The 19,999-nt window shown below is 39.0% G+C and overlaps 1 protein-coding gene across 1 annotated transcript in view; it reads right to left on the bottom strand.

Moving 5' to 3' along the window:
* The window catches only part of Prkdc (protein kinase, DNA-activated, catalytic subunit), a 167,915-nt gene that overhangs the window by 120,769 nt on the left and 27,147 nt on the right, over positions 1 to 19,999 (bottom strand). Inside the window, exons 20-29 of the mRNA XM_038345245.1 lie at positions 18,908 to 19,027; positions 18,185 to 18,344; positions 14,765 to 14,871; positions 12,009 to 12,099; positions 10,228 to 10,388; positions 9,444 to 9,593; positions 8,933 to 9,040; positions 6,842 to 7,068; positions 3,679 to 3,773; positions 1,633 to 1,732 (exon numbers count right to left, since the gene is read on the bottom strand). Coding sequence (XP_038201173.1) covers positions 1,633 to 1,732; positions 3,679 to 3,773; positions 6,842 to 7,068; positions 8,933 to 9,040; positions 9,444 to 9,593; positions 10,228 to 10,388; positions 12,009 to 12,099; positions 14,765 to 14,871; positions 18,185 to 18,344; positions 18,908 to 19,027 — 1,319 coding nt within the window. The remainder of the gene's footprint in view (positions 1 to 1,632; positions 1,733 to 3,678; positions 3,774 to 6,841; positions 7,069 to 8,932; positions 9,041 to 9,443; positions 9,594 to 10,227; positions 10,389 to 12,008; positions 12,100 to 14,764; positions 14,872 to 18,184; positions 18,345 to 18,907; positions 19,028 to 19,999) is intronic.

Below are 19,999 nucleotides of genomic sequence, written 5' to 3'. Positions count from 1 at the left end.
CAATTAATTTCAATGTATGTTAATGACCGAGAACCAACTGTGTGAAGTCATGTTACAAGTTAGAAGAACCCGAAAGACTTAACTCTAGTAGTTTGTTTTTGTAGTTTCTTGACCAGTCTCTTTTACCTAAGGCAGGGCTTGAACTCTTGATCCTCCTACCTCTCCCTCCCAAGTTCTAGGATTCCAGGCATGAGCCTACCACTTTTCTTGATGACTTCTTTGAGATGGGGTGGGAGAGGAGGAGGAACATGAACAATAGCCCTGGCTGACCTCAAACTTATGCTCCCCCTGCTTTAATTTCCAAGCAATCAGGATTACTGGTGTAAGCCACCATGCCTGAAGGTATCGATTTTAAAATGGGGAAAATGTAAATATCTACTATATATATAGGTTCAGAGTGGAGGTTACCAGTATAGACACCATGACTTCCCATATACTGTATAGAGGGCCAATGCACTGTACCTCCATCCTGCCCGACAATGATTACCCCTGAGGTAATCACTGGTCAATACTCAGCCTGGCTTTTAACAACTTTCTCAATTTGATAATTCCAAGTCTCAATCCTCCTCCTCCTCTTCCTCCTCATCTTCCATCCTTTTGTTCCTTTCTTTTTTTGACTAGAACTCTAGTTGTCTACTAGAACAGTCTCAGCTTTACAGGATGAAAGAACTTTGGGGGACTGGTTGCACAACAGTGTGACTATACATAACACTACCAGACTCTACATGCTAAAATGCTTAAAGTGATAAACTTTGTGTGCACTTCAGCACAGTTAAAAATAACAAATAAATTAACACTATTTGGAGCATCATTCAATGCCTGTATCACCTGAAATCCTGCGTAGTGGTGAACAGAATGTACTTGAAATCAGTGTTCGCCTCTGCGTCTCACTTAGAAACTCACATGAGCTTGAACAAGGTGCTCAATCTTCAAAGTCCATCTTAAATCTAAATATGCACTTTAGCTTCCAGGTGACTATTAAATAAAACGTTCCCTAAAGACTTCCTGGAAATGTTAACAAGTTTCCAGTGGCCAGGCTGTTTTAAATTGTCACTACCTAGATCTCTAGCCTAAACAGGAGTTGGTAACTTGAGCTCACTTCTGACTATCTGAGTGCACACTTCTGTTCTGTTCACTTTGCTGGTGAGACAGCTCTGTGCAAACACTGGTGTGTGCAACCACATTCTACAGGCAGCCAGCATCTTGGATTGAAATTGACATTAAGTTCTTATACTTCCAAATTTATTGTATGACAGTTCAAGGATATTCTAGTTAAATAATTATTTACCAAACTTGCGTTCAAACTTAGCACAAGTAAAATACAGTGCCTTTCTCTGTTTCAAAACTTACTGCCAATTTGGACACCGATTCAAATCTTAATCAAATATCATCTTCTTTAAATCAGGTATTTTTACACTTAAAGCTTTGAAATTTTGTTGGAAAGTTGACTGTTCATAACATACTTCTATATATTTTTATATATATATATATTTATATATATATAAGAAATATCTATATATATTTCTTCTTTACAAAGATAATTATCTTCTACACATCCATCTGACAACCTTTATCAGATGGAATTAGCTTTATGTTGGGTTAACAAGAGGAAAAGGAAACAGTATCACTTACTGTGGCAACCGTCGTTTTTTTGGTATGTTTAAAGAATTGTGCTTCTTTTCAATGATGCGTCTTAGGTGATCAATGGCATCACAGCACTGCTGAATTGTACCTGTATTTATATCCAGTACAAAAGATTTCAATGAAAACATATAGCAGATTATCATTGACAAAGTATTATAAAACTATTGACCTAATTTTGTGACTACAAATGTAATTTTACTATAGATTTAGTATTCTTCATCTCAGAATATGAAATTAAAATAAATGACTTACATTTCAAATCTTAAAACCCAGACTTAAGGCTACAGGAAGACATGGCACATGCATGCATACTATATTCATACATGCAAAAAGGAGTATCACATACAAATAGAATCTACATGATCAGCAGTCACAACAAACAAAGCACAGCCTCGCATGATAGACTAGACTGGAAGAAATCTCGGGGTGCCATAACTCAGTTCAGGTCAGAGTCAGTGCACATCACTTCAGAGCCATTACAACTTACTACGTAGCCACTCTAGAAAAGCGCAGACTTAAGGACATTCCACGGAGTTCTAGGCTTTCTCTCTCTCTCTCTCTCTCTCTCTCTCTCTCTCTCTCTCTCTCTCTCTCTCTCTCTCTCTCTCTCTCTCTCTCTCTGTGTGTGTGTGTGTGTACATGCATATTTTGTGTACTGGGTGTTAAAACCAGAGGCTGACCCACAACATCAACTTAAAAAAAAATAAAGTGGGGGCTGGAGAGATGGCTCAGCAGTTAAGAACCGTTAAAAGTTTTTTAGAAGACCCAAATTAAATTTCCAACACCCACATGGCAACTCATAATTGTCCATAACTCCAGTTCCAGGGAGTCCAACACCCTTTTCCAGATACTATGGGCACAGGAACCCACATGGTATACAGGCATACATGTAATCAAAATATCCATGTGTGTATGCATGTATATGTGTGTGTATATGTGTGTGTGTATATATATATATATATATATGTATACTCATATACACACATGCATACATAATTTTAAAACATTAATAAAATTTTTTCTTAAAAAGTGAGATGGCTATGTGGGTAAGGACATGTGCCACCAGGCTTGGCCATCTGAGTTTTATCCCAAGACCTATAGGGAAAAGACAAAAACAGGATTGCACAAGTTGTCATCTGACTTCCAGACCCACACATGGCACTCGTGCCTCCCACATACACATTCCACAAAATAAATAAATTTTAAAAAGTGAGAAAGGTTAAGAAAATTCATCTTCATTGGGAAACCAAGATAAGGAAATCAAACATAAACTAAGACAAGAACTAAATTTTACGTTTGTCCACATAGACTATCAGCATAAAAGATTGTCAGTGCCTAACCTGTCATTTTATGAATTAAGCAAAAACCAAGATATGAATAAGTAAAAGAAAAGTGCAGCCACGCATGGTTTTATGATCTAATCCTTCAGGGACAACTGCCTCAAGGACCTGACTGTACCACATGATGGGAACAACAGAAACTTCCAGCTCAAAAGTTCTGAGGTTCCTAATGATTTCCAGACAAAAGTACTTTGCTCAGTTCTAACATCATTTTTAGCATCTCTTAATCATAGCCAAAGTAGCTTTAGCACAGCTATATAATGAGATCTACTTCTGAATTATCATGAGCTCAGAGACAATGGCTGTATCTCAGTGGTCCTTTGTGCTCAGCTCTCTTGAGCACTGTGAATGTGCAACTGCATTTTTGTGCCAGTGCAACCAGTGACTTAGTCTACACTGTGCCCACCTCCCTGGCAGGATTCGCCAACCAGGACTCAAGCTCCACAGCCGCTGGGTGCAGAGAAAGAGTCTTGGAGGATGAAGACAAAAGAAAATGTTGTACACACTGGATTTGGGACACTGTGTGTGAAATAACAACAAACCTGCCCTTCACAGTTACCAGATCAGTTACGAAAAATGTGAAAAATGAAAACCTGAACTCATGAAAGGATCATGTGAGCTCAGGAGTCTGAGTGGAAAAGACCCCAAAGCACTCAGGATCAGGATGCAGACAGAACACTAGGAAGACACATACCTAAGGATTTCTCATCTGCATGTGCCAAGGCCAGACTTTCCATGTATGTCACTAAGGCTTCAAACACAAACTGTTCTACCAAGGATGCTTCTTCCCTGCAAAATAAAGACCATTAGACCTCCCCTAAGAAAACAATACAGGGCAAAAGACAAAAATCAATAGTAAGAAATGCAAACAATGCTTCCGAGTCAGAGTCTCACCCAATAGTAAAGGATGTGCTGAAACTCAATACCTATATAGCACAGGCACTAATTAAAGAAAGAGTGGTCTACTTGTTAGAAAAATTCATTTTCTTGAAAACTAAAAATAAAATATTCAAATGTAAGCTAAGGCAAGATTTTAATTGTAATTACTTTTGTCTGCAGTAAATTATCAGCATAAAGGGTAAGAGCCTAGCCTGTCTTTTTATGAAAGAAACAGAAACTAAGATCTGAATAGCAAACTACAGCATCAGACCATGAATTTTAAATAATAACAAGGATCAATCTATATTAATCAAAATATGAACCATTATAAACACATCATTAAATCCTATTATCACAAAAAATCTATGTTTTGGGATTCAATGAACTCTTGGAAAGAATTTTGCATAAATTGCTGATTATCAAAGCATTTTCCTTGAAAAAGGTGTCAAGATGCTTAAAGGCAGGACCACCATTTTATACTGAAGTAGAGGTAAGAGTCAGTGGCTGGCTATTTTGCTTTTCTGACCTTCAGGTTGAACCCCAATATCTCTCTCTGGGTTTTTATTAATTGCGCTTCCTCTTGCCCTTTACAGTCACCAGGAGCACAGATTATGAACTTTCACATGGCTTCTGTCAATAGCACAGACAACACCAACATGGCTTCCAGCATGGGATGTGGGATTTCCCTCTGTATGTTGTGATTACTATTAATAAAGAAACTGCTTTGAGCCTATGGCAGGGCAGAACAGAGTTAGACGGGGGTGGTCTTTTGGTTAGCCAGGGCAATTGGGGGCAGGTTCAGTGTAAGTTCCAAGATGTCACACACCTCCTCACCCTTGATGAGGCTGCCCCAAGGCTTCTAGGCATGACCTTTGTGCTTGTGGGCAGTGCCCTGCCCACACTTTCTTTCTCCTAGCAGGACAAGCAGCAAGAGCTGCAACCACTTGGCAGTTCCATGCTGAAAGCTGGCCCTGTTTCTGTGGGACTTCCAGGCTGCCACAAGTCTCCCTGTTATCGTTGGTGCCAGCAATACTGTGACTCATTCCACCATCTTTCTTTCCAATTTCATGAGTCTACTTTGTACATCTTCCCATTACTACCTGTATATCTATTAAGTAGTTCAGAGCTCCACAGTGGGTGCTGGAGGCTGCCACACTTCTGGTTTTTTTTTCTCCCTAGGTTTATATTTCTAAATAAAACTAAGACATGAAGAAGGAAAGAAGTAATGTAAAATTTGAGGGGATAACTACTTTTGCAGGGCAAGTTTCTAGACTACAGGTGTTGTTATATACACAGCCTATAAAACTTCAATCAATGACCAAGCTAAATTCAAGAGTAACCTATGATTCAGTTTATCCTACCCTTGGTGTTCACATCTCTCTGGAAAACTGCAGGGCAATCTGCTAGCCAGAAGGAAAAGGCTTTTACGCGCCCGTCTGGGGAAATGTGTTACTTCTAGGCCCTTAAGACCTCTAACTCAGACACTCCCAGGAGCCCTGCTCTGCCCTTTGAATAGATCAGTCTGCAAAATAAAGTAGTCCTCTTTTCTCCATGAAAAGAATCTAGAAGGCCCGTGAATCTCTGCCCTCATAGTCATTGATCTTCTCTTCAGAAACTCTAAAATTAGTAGACTTCTGAAGCTCTGGACTGAGTAACCTATTTCTCAACTAGGAGGATGAGTACGTGGCAATTTGGTTTATTAATATCACTCTATAAACATATTTTATATATTCTTCTATATAAGTCTTCACATTTAAAAAGCTAAATAAATAACAAAATTCAAGCACTAGTTAATTTTTATGCAAATATACCACGTGGATTCCCATCTATTCATCCATCTTCTATTATTGTCTCCTCTGTATCCCAGTAGCCATTTTCTAGAAATAGCTACTCTGACCATCAAAGTCAGAAGCCCACTGTAAGATGACATAATAGTCTACTATTAGGGCCGGGCGGTGGTGGTGCACGCCTTTAATCCCAGCACTCGGGAGGCAGAGGCAGGCAGATCTCTGAGTTCGAGGCCAGCCTGGTCTACAAGAGCTAGCTCCAGGACAGGCTCTAGAAACTACAGGGAAACCCTGTCTCGAAAAACCAAAAAAAAAAAAAAAAAAAAAAAAAAAAAAAAAAAAAAAAAAAAAGAATAGTCTACTATTAGAGATCATTATTTAACATGATTTATTTCATTCATAAACCTTTACCTTTCTCTGAGTATCTTTCTCAACTGCAGTCCTCATGAAGAGTTGTAATTCTACATTTGCAATATTTAAAGCAGTGCCTAGCATATAATAATATTCTTTCTTTTTTCCACAGTTCTCTTCTGAATATCACTCATTTTTCTCAATGTCTTTCTTGAACTTTTGGAGTGTTCTCTATGCCTCAGTCTTAGTCAAAACTCTTAGGAAGAGTTTGCACTCCCATAAGTCCTGAGACTCAATATCATTAGTGATGATGCCCAGTTTTCTACCTTAGCAGACAAAACCTGTTCAGCATCTTATTACTCTCAAAAATGTCTAAGAATACCAAAGTTCTTCACGACTTCATATTGCCAGCAGGCTTATGAGGTGGTAGAGATTCTTGGTACTCTACCACATTTTAATCTGAAAGAATTTGGTTCTTATTCATTCTTTATGGTCCATCTCTGAGAAGTATTCACTAACTCACTACACAAACATTCTATATGCTTCAAGGAATCTTGCACATATGTCTTTCACTGCATTCTCAAAACATATTTGCAAGCATGTCTCTGTAGTTCCTAAGATTCTTGAAAGCACACCATGTATCACATATTTACGCAATAATCGCAGGACATAAAATACATGGACTTCAGTCAGGGCTACTATGATACCCTGTCCTGAAAAACTGAAAAAGCCTACCAACCAAGCAACCAATCAACCTACCAAGCATGAACTTAAACATCAGGGCACTTTTCAAAATCACATTAAAGGTTTCCAGGGCAGTCTTACACAAAGCGTACACACCTGAACTCCTTGTAGATGTGATTAAAAGCCAGCGCTGCGCCGAGCCTCTTGAAGGCATTAGGATGGAGCGCAAGGCTGTAGAGCCGCTTGAAAAGTGACTTGCTGTTTACTGGGCTCTTCTCTTGCTGCTGAGGTGTTGTCTGCTTAATGGACCATTTGAGGAATTCTCGAATACAGCATCCACAAAAATCTCTTAAAGTACTGTCAACAGGGTCCACAATACCATCCTTAATCAAGATAAAGACAGCTTCATTGTATTTATTCTTATACCCATAGAATTATTAAAGGTAATTCTGTATGAGCGCATATATGCCAATATTCAGGAGGCTAAGGCAAGAATACTACGAATTTGAAGCTAACCTGTGACACAAAGTTCCAGACCAGTCTGGACTAAGAGCCTGAACTATAAACCATAATTTAAAAAAAAAGAATCATCCAGTAACTCTTCACAGCCCATAACTAGGTATATGAGCTAAGTGACTCTGAGAATAAAGTTTTGTGATTATACTGATTGCTCTGAACAAACAGGAATGTTCTACACAGCAAAATGGTGGAAACCACATTTATTCTTCATTGATGTTCTTGTCAGTTTCCAAGGTTTTGCTGGGTCCAATTTAATAGAAAATGTTGTACAGATGCAAAATAGAACCAGCACGGAAGAACAAAGAAAATTAAAGGATGTTCGGACAAGCTCACTAGGTATTTTACTGGAACTTTTATTATTGTTTATTTACTTATTTTAATTTTTAAAATTTTATTTATTTGTTTGTTTATTTTTGGTTTTTCGAGGTAGGGTTTTCTCTGAGTAGTTCTGGCTATCCCAGATTTCACTTTGTAGAACAGGTTGGCCTCGAACTTGGAGATCCGTCTGCCTCTGCCTTCACAAATACTGAGATTAAAGGTGTGCACCACCACTGCCAGGCTAATTATTCAAATTTTTTAAAGCAGGGTCCTGTGTAGCATAGGCTTGTATGGAACTGATATGTCACTGGCTAGCATCAAACTCAAATCTTCCTGTCTCTACCTAAGTGTTACAAGTACAAATATGATTCAAATGTGAACATATAACTCCATCTCCCCAAAATGGATAAAATAACTGGAAAACACACATAAAATAATACTTAAGGGAATCAAAGTTATCCTTATAAGTTCAAAATTAAAATAAATATTCATCCAAAGCCACAACAGCGCATCTCACTGAACCAGTGGCAGTGAACCAGGCATTAATGACGCCTCTACTGCCTCATGAAGAGTATGATAGACGGGCTGGAGAGATGGCTCAGCGGTTACGAGCACTGCCTGCTCTTCCAGAGGTCCTGAGTTCAAGTCCCAGCAACCACATGGCAGCTCACAACCATCTGTAATGAGGTCTGGTGCCCTCTTCTGGCCTGCAGGCATACAGATAGAATATTTTGTATATAAAATAAATAAATATTTTTTTTTAAAAAAGAGTATGATAGAAAAGATAGACTGTGAACTCCACACCATTTAGTTGAATCTGAACGTAAGAGAAATTAAATAAATTAAAAACTCTCTTTGCTCTCGAATTAAGTACTGTACCATGGATTACGAACAAACAGATAATACAACAACAACAAAACAACAAAAAATGGTCTTGATAAAGCATTTTACTGCTTATACCCACAACACACACACACACACACACACACACACACACACACAAATATTAAACTTATAGGCACTCAGAAAGCAGAATAAAAATACATGCTAACTTAGTTATGGATATTAAGAATATCACTAATGGCCAGGCAGTGGTAGCACACACCTTTAATCCCAGCAGTCAGGCAAGCAGAGGCAGGCGGATCTCTGTGTTCGAGGTCAGCCTGGCCTACAGAGCGAGTTCCAGAAAAGCCAGGGCTGATACACAGAGAAACCCTGTCTTGAAAAACAAAACAAAACAAAAAGAATATCACTTATGAAAATAAATATGATGCTGTGTTAAAAAAAGATAACAATTTAGGAAAAGGCTTTATTTTGGTTTGTTGACAAGGAACTTTTCTTAAAGATCTAAATGTACAGTAAATTTCACAGTCAATTGGAATGGTAAGTTAAGAACCAAATACTACTTACCAGTATGGCTTCTAGTAAGGCAACAGTATCCTGACTTTCAAATTTCTTATTGTTAGTAAACCAGTGAATCAGCTGCATAACAAGCGGTTCATAGAGCTGTCTTGTCACCTGAGGAGACATTGTCCAATGCAGTTACATCCTTCATGAGAGCAAATGTACAATGAAAAGTAAACATTTAAATGGCACTTTCAATAAGGCAAGATGAAGCAAAGCTATCATTATTTAATTAAGTTTCTTGTTCTAGTTCAGTTTTATGATGAACAGAGTCTAAGAGTCCAGGAAAAGAAAATATGCACACTAAATGTCATTGCTCATCTGCAATTTAAGATACTGTTAGTATAACTTGTGTTATACTAGGGTCTAGCCGGATGAGTCTGCCTGATCCTCCAATTCATGTACCCTCTTTAAAGTCTGAGATCTGGATTATAGGAGTACACGACCATGCCCAGCTTGAGATCATATTCTTCAGGTAGTTTTGCAATTGTTTAGATGCTGCTAATCGTGCACTTACTTGATCCACATCACATGCAAGTTGAAGCAGCACAGGAAACGTGTGCTTGTAGAGCTGGTACATGGGAGGCCACCCCTGACCTTCGGGCATCTGAGAGGCTCTTCCCAACATGAACATAACCATGCTGTGCAACAGTTCACATGCTGCCACCTAAAGGGACCAATTTCAACAAAGCTTGACTACCGTATTTAAAAGGGAGTATTTTGAAATCTTTAGCCATTTAAGAGGAAAAACTTATATTGTGGGTAAATACTAAATACTCCAAATTAAAAAATGAAATAGTTTTTATAGCAAATGAATGCTTCTGTTCACTTTAGTTAAGAATTGAAATTTAAAAATTCAGACTCTGAAGGTGATACATTCATAAGAAATATATTTCACACAGTTTAGAACTATACATCTTGGCTTCAATTGTAAATACCACTTTAGTAAGTATATTTTGAAAGCACATTAAAAGTTTACAAGTTAGTGGTAACATTTGAGACTATCTGTTTCCAATCTCCCAGCTTACGAAGATAATCGAACGCCTACCAAGTTGCATCTTTAAACATACTTTGCATTGTATTTTCTATTACAAAGAACTTTTGGTATATAAAAGCTTTGCCAGGTTATTATTACTATAATTTATACTTAACTTTCATTTATTAGTGACACTTCTGAAAAATTTGAAAAGTAACGATGCTAGAATAGCTAAAATATAGTATCTGTGTCTTAACCAACACATACATGTTTTTAAAGCAATACACTATACTATAAAAAAAAAATGAATGATAGAAAAAAATACTTTTGTCTGTCGGTCACTAGCAGAAAGAGCTAATTCAGTGACCCGAGGCAGGAAGACATCCAGATAGATCACAGGCTTCATCTCTCTGAAGGGAACCGCAAAGCTGAGTCTCTTCTCGCTGTCCCACGCCACACACTTCTTCATCCTCTCTCCTGAAGCAGCTGACGGAAGAGGTTAGAAGAGTACGGTTCAGTCCAGAGCTTCCCCCACAGCTCAGGAGCTGAAGCAGGGCACTCCTAAAGCATTCTGTCTTTCCTCTGTTCTGCTTCAGATGGGAAAGAACAGTAAAACCACGGATGGCTCTAAATTTCTAAATTTAACTTACTAAAACCATTATTCAATAGGAATATCCAAATTTAGTCAAAGCTACTTAAAGTATATGACATAAAGTAAGTACAACTAAAAAAAAAAAATTCTCCTCTTTGCCAGGTGTGGTGGAATATGTCTTTAATTCGAGCACTGGGAAGGCGGGGGAGGGGCAGGGTATCTCTGTGTTCCGGGCCAGCTAAGACTACCTTAGACTTTTTCTTAAAAAGTAAAACAAAACAAAACTCTTCTAAAGGGACTAGGGAGATGTTTCAGTGATAAAATGCTTTCCATATAAGCATGAGAACCAGAGTTCAGACTGCAAGCCTATACGTAAACATTGGATGAACACGGTCGTCTTCCTATAATCCCAATATTGAGATAGATCCCTGGAGCAAGCTGGCTAGTTAGACTAGATGTACAGGCGAGTCCTTCGTTTACCTGAGACCCCACCTCAAAGAATAAGGTGGAGAATGATCAAGAAAGAACACCGACATCAGCCTCTGGTCTCCGCATACACATGTATCACCAAAATCTCTTCTAGAAAATACTTTCCAAGTAAGGTTCTAATTTCCTAAGTAGCTAAAAGTCTCCAGTTAACACTGAACTTCAAAAAACACTCTAAAAGTATTCACGTATTAAAATGTCAAGGTCAGCACTGGAGAGAGGGCTCAGTTGTAAAGAGCAGCACTTGTTGCTCTTGCAGAGGACCTGGGTTTGGTTCCCAGCACCCACATGACGCCTCACAACCATTGTAACTCCAGTTCCAGGGTATCAGATGCCCTCTTCTGACCCCCATGGACATCAGGCATGAATGTGATACATATACATCCTCCATTCAGGCAAAATATGAAAAATAAATAATTCTTTTAAAAAGTAAAAAAAAAATGAGGATATTAAATTTAATCTTCTCTCATGATGGCTACTGTTGGTGGGGGCTGTCCTCACCTAAGGCCAGAAGATGGTGTCTGCAAAGATTAAAAAGTCTTTGCCCAGCACGGTTATGCACACCTCAATTCTAGGACTCAAGAGTTAGAAGCAGGCAGGTCTTTGAGAGTTTGAGCCTGTCTAGTCTATATAGCGTAGTCCAGGCCAGCTAGTTAGTCTGGGCTTTATGGTTCATTCTTCACAAAAAGAGAAAGAAAAGACATATAAAAGAGAAAGTATATGCTGTACTCTGAGTATAATTTCATATTCTGAATATGATCAGACAGGGCAAATTAAAGCTGATCAGTTTAGAGAAAATCTGAACTAGAATAGTATGCTATGGTACCCCAATGTGGTGTGTATTACTACAGCAGCAATAACACTGACTTGAGCAGAGCATGTGGGGAATGCTGTAAACACTGGCTATCACTGACCAGGTGACTCTAAATCAGCAGAAGCATTCTGGAGAGGCTGCTGACAGGTAAACAGGCTCCTATTCAACTCTCAGTACAAGTGTATCCACAGGGTTATTTTAGGGAAAAGCTTACCTGTTACAAGATTTTTGTTTATTTGTCCTCCTAGAAATCCCAGAATTTGTACTACTCTAATTCTTATTTCTTCTAAAGATAGCGCTTCATTCTGAAAAAAATGTACAAAATATGTATATTATACTTATAAATCAGTTTAAAAATTAAAGGGAAGAGGAAAGAATACCTATTGTTAATGTCTTCTAATAGCTAATTAAATCCTACCCAGTAGTACTACAATATTACTGAGAATCCATTAAAGAAACTGTATCTCTTCCTGTTTTGCAGATGGCGGTCCAGCAGAAGGCCAGCAGCTCCAATGTTTGTGGAAGACTCTTCAGACTCTACAAAGAGTACCAAGGACTCCCAAAGATTTTCTGTTTATATGGGTCACACTCCTAAATACTGCATTAGAAATTAAAATTTTAAAACAGGTATCATTTAAAAAAAAAAAAAAAGTGCCGTGCACCGTGCCCCCGTGTCTGCGTTTGGTGCGCTTTTACCCAGTTACCGAGCTTCGGGCAAGGGGCAGGAGGTTAAAAAACTCAGACACACGCACAGACAGAGAGACAGCGACACGGGTCATCCTTGAATTCCCCAAGAATGCCCCCTTTATTGTGTTCAGGGGCAGATTATATAGAGATAGCCACGCCCCAGCCAAACCCACCAGAAACCTCTCTCCTGCCATCAGGAACTCCTGAAGGTCTCGTGCCCAGAGCAGCTGCAGGCACTCAGATCAGGGGATTACAAGAAATTCAGGATCTGGGGTCTCACTGCTCCCAACAAACACTACCCCAACGTTATGTTAAAAACGTACTTTTATGAAAATTAGTCTTCAAAACAAAACCCTCCAAAGAGTGAACCTGCTTTACACTAGTGCAAAGGGCTTTTGTTTTATTCATAGGAATCACGGAGCTCAGAGTGTAGGTAGAAAAGTAGCTTTTGTACTCATTTTAGATAACTGATATCCTTCATGTCGTACAATGTAAGATGTGAATCCTAATCAATGAACTTTTACATAGACTATTATGCTAAATTCACTTACATTGCACTCTGAATGGATTTTTTTTTTTTTTTACAATCATGCATTGCTCATCTGAAAATTAGAGCAAGCAAATTTTCCAAATGTTGACACATTTCATTGCAGATGCCTAAACTTAGTTTTTGGTATTATGACAAATTTCATGAAAAAAAATATTTAAGTATCAGCTATTAAGTTCATTGTAACAGTTGTGGATTAGAGATGTTTCCTTTGATGTGGCAGGCTTTCTTCATTCCTTAAGGGAATAGGTTGGCCAAATACCCAACTCTGAACTACCTCAGAAAAAGGAATCTCACCTGAGGAACTGGCTCTATTGCACTGGTCTGTGGGCATAACTACGGGGGCATTTTCTTGATTAAATATTCACGGAGGACCCAGCCCACTGTGGGTGGTGCTACCCCTGAGGAGGAGGTCTTAGCTCGTATGAGAAAGTAAACTCAGAAAGATATGGAGAATCAGTCATGAGCAGTTTGTTGGTTTTTTTTTTCTCCATGATTTCTGCTTCAGTTCATGCCTCTGGTTCCTACCCTGGCTTCTTTGATGATGAACTTAAACCTGTAAGCCCCATTCTTTCCTCCCAATGAAGAAGGAAAGAGGAATATACATAACAATTATAATTTTAATATGCACCTATCATAATCCAACTACTGCCTCCCACTATGATTCTCTGCCTGAGTGCTACAGAACTAAGCAGATACAGGATGAGTTAAATTTTACTGGGCTCAGTCTGTATTCCTGCTGTTTCAGCTGGATCCCCTTCCTCTTACCTTGAAAAATCAAGTGCATACAAAGCTTTCTAAGAAATGACTGACACTGCTAGCCTTTAAACAAGACCCTCTTTGATAAACAACAGATGTCCTAATCAGTACCCCCACCATTTGTTTCTGAAACATGCTTAGGTTGCAATGGAAGCTTTCCTTCAGCGGTCATGAGACCAGAGACCACAGTAATGTAGACAGGGATTTCAGCTGAGTTCTCCAACTCTGAGTGCTGCTTGGTTTCCTGATAACCTGGTTTCTGTAATACCCCAAGTTGGTTTGGTCTGTGTTTTATCACACCAACAGAAAGCAAACTAGGACACAGCACCCACAAAGGAAGCGGGAATTTCAACACACAATTAAAAGTATCCCCTAAGAGTTGTTCTGCCAGGCGGACTTTAAGGCTGCAGGCCTGTGGAGGTATGCATCCTGTCTCATCACAAAGAATGCTAAATAAAATGCAAACAAAACAACCACAACAAAAAACTGTTACCCATACCATACAATGACCAACCAAATAAAAATAGTGTGGTGGTTTGAATAAGAATGGCCCCCAAGGGATCATATATTTGAAAGCTTAGTCATCAGGGCATAACACTATTTGAAAAAGATTAGATGTGGCCTGGTTGGAGTAGGTGTGGCCTTGAAGAAAGTGTATCACTGGAGCTGAGTGTTGGGGTTTTAAAAGCCCAAGCCAAGTCTCTCTCTTCCTGCTGCCTGCTAATCCAGATGTAGAACTCTCAGCTATTTCTACAGCACCATGTCTGCCTGTGTGCTGCCACTCTCCCTATCATGATGAAAATGGACTCACTCTGAAACTGTGAGCCAGCCCGAATGGAAAGCTTTCTTTTATTGTAAGAGTTGCTGTGGTTATGGTGTCTCTGCACAGCAATAGAACAGTGACTGAGACAAAAGGTGGTACCAGGGAGCAGGTACTGCAGTGACTTAAGGTAAAGAAAAGACAAAGGATTTCTTACTGGTGACATATTTGTTGTCCTTTTCAGATGTTTCAATACATTTTTATTAAATCCCTTCTGGGCAGCTCGAGAAAGTGCTGATACTTCCCAGTGACTCTTGGTTTCATCTAAGGGAGTAAACAAAAACAACAAGAAGATCTTAAGCAACACTCGTACTACATTGTGAAATAGAAACATTAAGGTCTTGGTTATTTAAAATATGATTTCAAAACTTAAACTTTAGAACAAGGGCTAAAGTGATAACTCAGCAGCTAAGAACACTGGCTGCTCTTCCAGAGGTCCTGAGTTCAATTCCTAGCAACCACATGGTGGCTCAAAACCATCTGTAATGAGATCTGGTGCCCTCTTCTGGTGTGCAGGCAGACAGGCAAACAGAAATAATAAATGAATAAATCCTCAAAAAAAAAAAATGCCTCTAGAACAAAAGTATTTAGATTAGCTGTTTTTTGAATATCACTGCCCATCAGAAGAAGTTCCTCTGGGCTTGGGTAAACGTGTACTTAAAAGAGCCTGAACCATTTTGTAGGGGCAGGAGTTAGTCCCCCCACCTTAGACACAGCCAGATCTATAACAATCCAAGAGAGAAAAAGGAAAGTTATTTCTTCTAGAAGAGTGCCAAATTGGACAAAAGAAGAAATGGAAGTAGAACCTATCATTCCGTATCTATCACAGTAATAAACAGTTCAGGAAGAACTGTGAATGAATAGGCCCTAAAACTATTGTGGGAGACGCTTTCACAAGGAGCAATAGTACTTACAGTGTTTGTCCTCAAACTTACTTTACTTGGGGTGGGCTGTGGAAGAAGACTCCTGAGAGGAGTCTGCCTACAGAGAATGGCTGACCGATTAGAATCTCCGTGCCTTGGAGAGGTGGGAGCGTTGCAGGCCAGGGGTGAATCACTTTATCCTGGGGTACTTCTGGCCCACCAGAGTGCCACTCTGCCCACATCGTAGCTACTATCTTGTGACAATATATAAAGACCTATTAGAACCTTTGGCTCACTAAGCAACTTCTTTCTAATCCACATGCTAAGAATGACATCAGAGAGCATCTGGGGCGTACGGGATGCTTCTCCCATCTCTCTGGATCCGCCTCTCTGATGTACCCACCAATGTATTTAAGCTTGCCTTGATTTTTTGCTTTCTCTGTTCCATAAAACTATAAAAACTGTGAAACTGCTTCCAGACTAGCACATAAAATTTGGGGTAACCTAAAGCTGTGTTCCCAGTCCATAGTCACTCAATATGGTTCCAGAATAAACTATCTCTTACTTCCCTTGAAGATGAGAGCTATGAGAAGCCAGTCATGGTGGAGAATGCCTTTAATCCCAGCACTTGAGAGGCAGAGGCAGGTGGATCTCTGTGACTTCAGGCCAGCCTGGTCTACAGAGCAAGTTTCAGGACAGTCAGGGCTACAAAGAGAAACCCTGTTCTACCCCACCAGCCCCCCCAAAAAACAACTACTACAAAAAGTGATGAGAGCTGTGGTTTCTATAGCAGCGGGCACATGTGCCACAGCATGCATGTGGGGGTCAGAAGACAACATGCTTGGTTTTCAACATGTGGGTCCAGGGGATTGAACTCAGGTCATAAGCCTCGGAGGTTACTGACCACTGCACTATCTCAAACACCTATCTTTTTTTTTTTAAGTAGAACAAATTTAAACTCATTAGGGAAAAGTGAAAAAACTCTTGCCAGTAGGACGGGTTTCAAGGGAGGAATACCACCTCATTAACCTGAACCTAATCATTAGAAAACATTAGAAAAGCCCAAAACATGTGATGCCTAAAGTTACAGTATATAATAATGTTTATAAAATACAACACCTTAAAGGATCCAAGGAGTAAATGCCAATCACATTCATGCCAATGTCCTGATTTGAACTTGTTTGCAGGGTTAAATACAGTAATGACTTTGATGTAGAAAATGTACATCAAAGAATTGAAGGTTGGTGAGCAGAGAGGTTGGCAGCTTAGCTTTCAGTTTTCCAGGAAAGCTTTCTACTTACACATTTTATTCATCATTGCTTTATGACAGTGCTTTAAAGGAGGATGCTCTAAGATTGTAAATATGGACAACTGAGAAACCTTGTGGGTATCTTGCTGCCACGCCTGATGACCTTGGATTCACCTGATGGAATGAGAGAACTGATTCCTTAAGCTGTCATCTGATCCTCAACCATGGAAAGTGGCTCATGCATACCTCCCACCCACAAATAAAATACATTTTATTAAAAGAAAACATTAAATATTACTGTTCCTCATAAAGCTTTGCAATGAATAAATTTTAAAAGTTATAAAATGTTTTTTAAAGATTCAAGTTATAGGAACTTCTATAACTTGTAACATCTATTTATTTCTCTTATTAACTGTTGAGTTAAATAAAATCTTTGACATGGGCTCATTTTCTATGGCCTAGATGGTTAATTCTACAGCCATGAAGTTATTTATCTGTAGTTTTAAGCTGCATGGTGGCTATGGCTCAGGTCAGCAAATCTTTAGCTCTCAGAAATAAATCCTGATATTCAAAGGAATTTTGGCACTACCTCTGTTTCTCTAGTTCTTAACTTTTTACTTTGATTTTTTTTCTTTTTTTTCTCTCTTTTTTTTTTTTTTTTTTTTTACTTTGATTTTTTTTCTTAAGCCTGGAAACTGGTGTCATAGATAGAACTCACACAGGGCAGGAACCTGGAGGCATTCTACACTAAGGATACACACTCAATCCTGTTTACTACTAAAATAACCTAAATGTCCCACAACCAACAAATGCATAGTAAAAATGTGATACTTAAATGGAATAGTATTCAGTTGTAAAGAAAAGCCAACATGATTGGCCTAACAGTAACTGAATAAGAATTACATCAACAGATATGCCAAACTGAACAGAGAAACGTCCACATAGCATCAACCCTATAAAAAGAACTTCATGCAGTTGAGAAAAGCGGGGAAGGGTGGTCTTCCCAAGGAACAGCACACCAATTCGTTGTTCAGTGCCAAACGGTCAGCCATGACAACATACATACAAGTAACGTTATATAAACAACAGGTTATACTTAGGAATATACATGCAAGTACATATATACATGTACATAACTGCACGCAGTAACAGTTAGTGAAAAAAGAGGCCATGCATTTGCAGGAGAGTGGGGAAGGGCATATTGGAGGATTTGGAGGGAGAAAAGGAAAGGAAGGAATCTTGTAATTAAATTATAATCTCAAAATAAAAACTACTTCAGTTTCCTTCCAGTTTACAAAATATTAGCAAATTAATCATCCAAGAAAGGACAAATTGAAAGAAAAAACAAACACATTTTGAATATTTTATGTTGAAACTTCACAAGTTGAAAAAAATACTAATAGTCCAACTTTATTATTATTGCAATTTTATTTATGATACTCATCCAGATTTCTGTAAAACTTACCTGACAAGACTGAAGTTTTAAGGTATCCATCAAGGCAGGGGAGAATGTCTTTGTAGAAAGGCTGCATTATAGACTTATTAATGTGAACCGACCATTCTTCAAGGGCATGCAGACCTATTTCTGCCAGAGGCATATGGCTCAGGCCCAGTTTGAAGGCCATCTATATGTCAATACAAACAAGAAAAATTAAAACAGGAAGTTAAAACTTACAGAATCAAAAGCCAATTATTTTCAGTTTCCTTTTAAAGATGTATTTATTATGTATACAGTGTTCTGTCTGCATTTTGCCAGCACACCAGAAGAGGGCATCAAATTTCATCATAATGAGGTTGCTGGGGTTTGAACTCAGGACCTCTGGAAGAGCAGCCAGTGCCCTTAACCTTTGAGCTATCTTTCCAGCCCAATTTTATGGTTTCTAACTGGTATGCTTTTATTGCTAGCCCCTAGAAACTACTATAGGTGGAAAGTGGGCACAGTTCAAAACAGCAGAGGACAGCAAAGGACAGTGGTCCATGGCTGGGGATTTACTGCAGGCTTTCAGCACATGTAAGACCTAATTCTCAGGTCAATTTGTAAAGGAGGAGCAGAGAGACCTCTGATACCCAAAGCCTCACAGCTAGAAGTGTTCAGACAGAGGCTGCTAGGTGACCCCCAGCTTTAATGTTGATATTTCCAAGTCTTCTGGTAAACAAAGTGGTAATAAAAGTAAGAAAATGCACCTACCTGCAATGCAGGAACATAAGCTCTAACATCAAGTTCAATGATGTCATGTGGCAAGGACAGAACAAAGGTTAAACAGGAGGCCAAAAGTTCATCTTTGTACTGCTTCATTTTAACCGATACCTTAACAAGAAAGAACACACAAACAAGTTGTGTATCTGAACATAACTTACAATTAGGAAATTAATATTTGCCCTCTTCTAAAGTGTGAAAAACCACCAGGTAGCCTTTATTTGTCATGATTACAAAACAAAACGCTAATTCTCAGAAAAAGTTCACTTAAGTACCGATTCCCCTTATATGAACAGCGAAGGAAAGGGGTGAGGTATGATCAAGGTACCTTATAGTTAAGATACAAAAATGTTGTAATGAAACCTATTATTATCAACAATTATTTATTAATATAGGACAAGAAGAACTATATTTGAGTTGTTATCACTCAGCTGAATTATTTTCCAAAAATTCAAGAGTTTTTTTTTTTTTTAATTTATGTGCTATATTGGGGTTTTGCCTGTATGTATATCTGTATGAGGGTGTCGGGTACCCTAGAACTGGAGTTACAGAAAATGGTGAGTTGCCATGTGGGTTCTGGGCTTGAACCCATGTCCTCTGGAAGAATAACTAGTGCTCTTATCAACTAAGTCATCTCTCCTGCCCCCTCCAGAGACTTTTGAAGCAGTGATTTCTGGTTTAAGATTTTAAACGACCTTACTACCATGAAAAACCTGCCATCCAAATGCTTGCCTACCTGAGGAGAGAGGAACACAGGCTCAAGGGTAGCCTTGGCTACCTTCAAGACCCTGTCACAGAAAGTAACCAAGGCCAGGAGACTCCTCACAAGTCAAAGTACTTGCCATCAAGTCTGACAATATAAATCTGACGCCCAGGACACATTGGGTGGAAGAAAATGGGCTTTTACAGGCTGTTCTCTGACCTTCACACTTGTCACACACAGAGATAACAAGTAAACATGAAGAACAAAAACAACAGCCAGGTGGAGGTGGTGCACATCTTTAATCCCAGCACTCAGGAGGCAGAGGCAGGAGGATCTCAGTGAGCAGTGAGGCCAGCCTGGTCTACAAAGCAAGTTTCAGG

This window comes from Arvicola amphibius, chromosome 10 (assembly GCF_903992535.2).
Source record: "Arvicola amphibius chromosome 10, mArvAmp1.2, whole genome shotgun sequence".
Taxonomy (NCBI): domain Eukaryota; kingdom Metazoa; phylum Chordata; class Mammalia; order Rodentia; family Cricetidae; genus Arvicola; species Arvicola amphibius.
Note: the sequence above shows the minus strand (reverse complement) of the source record. Positions and strands in the feature narration are given on the sequence as shown.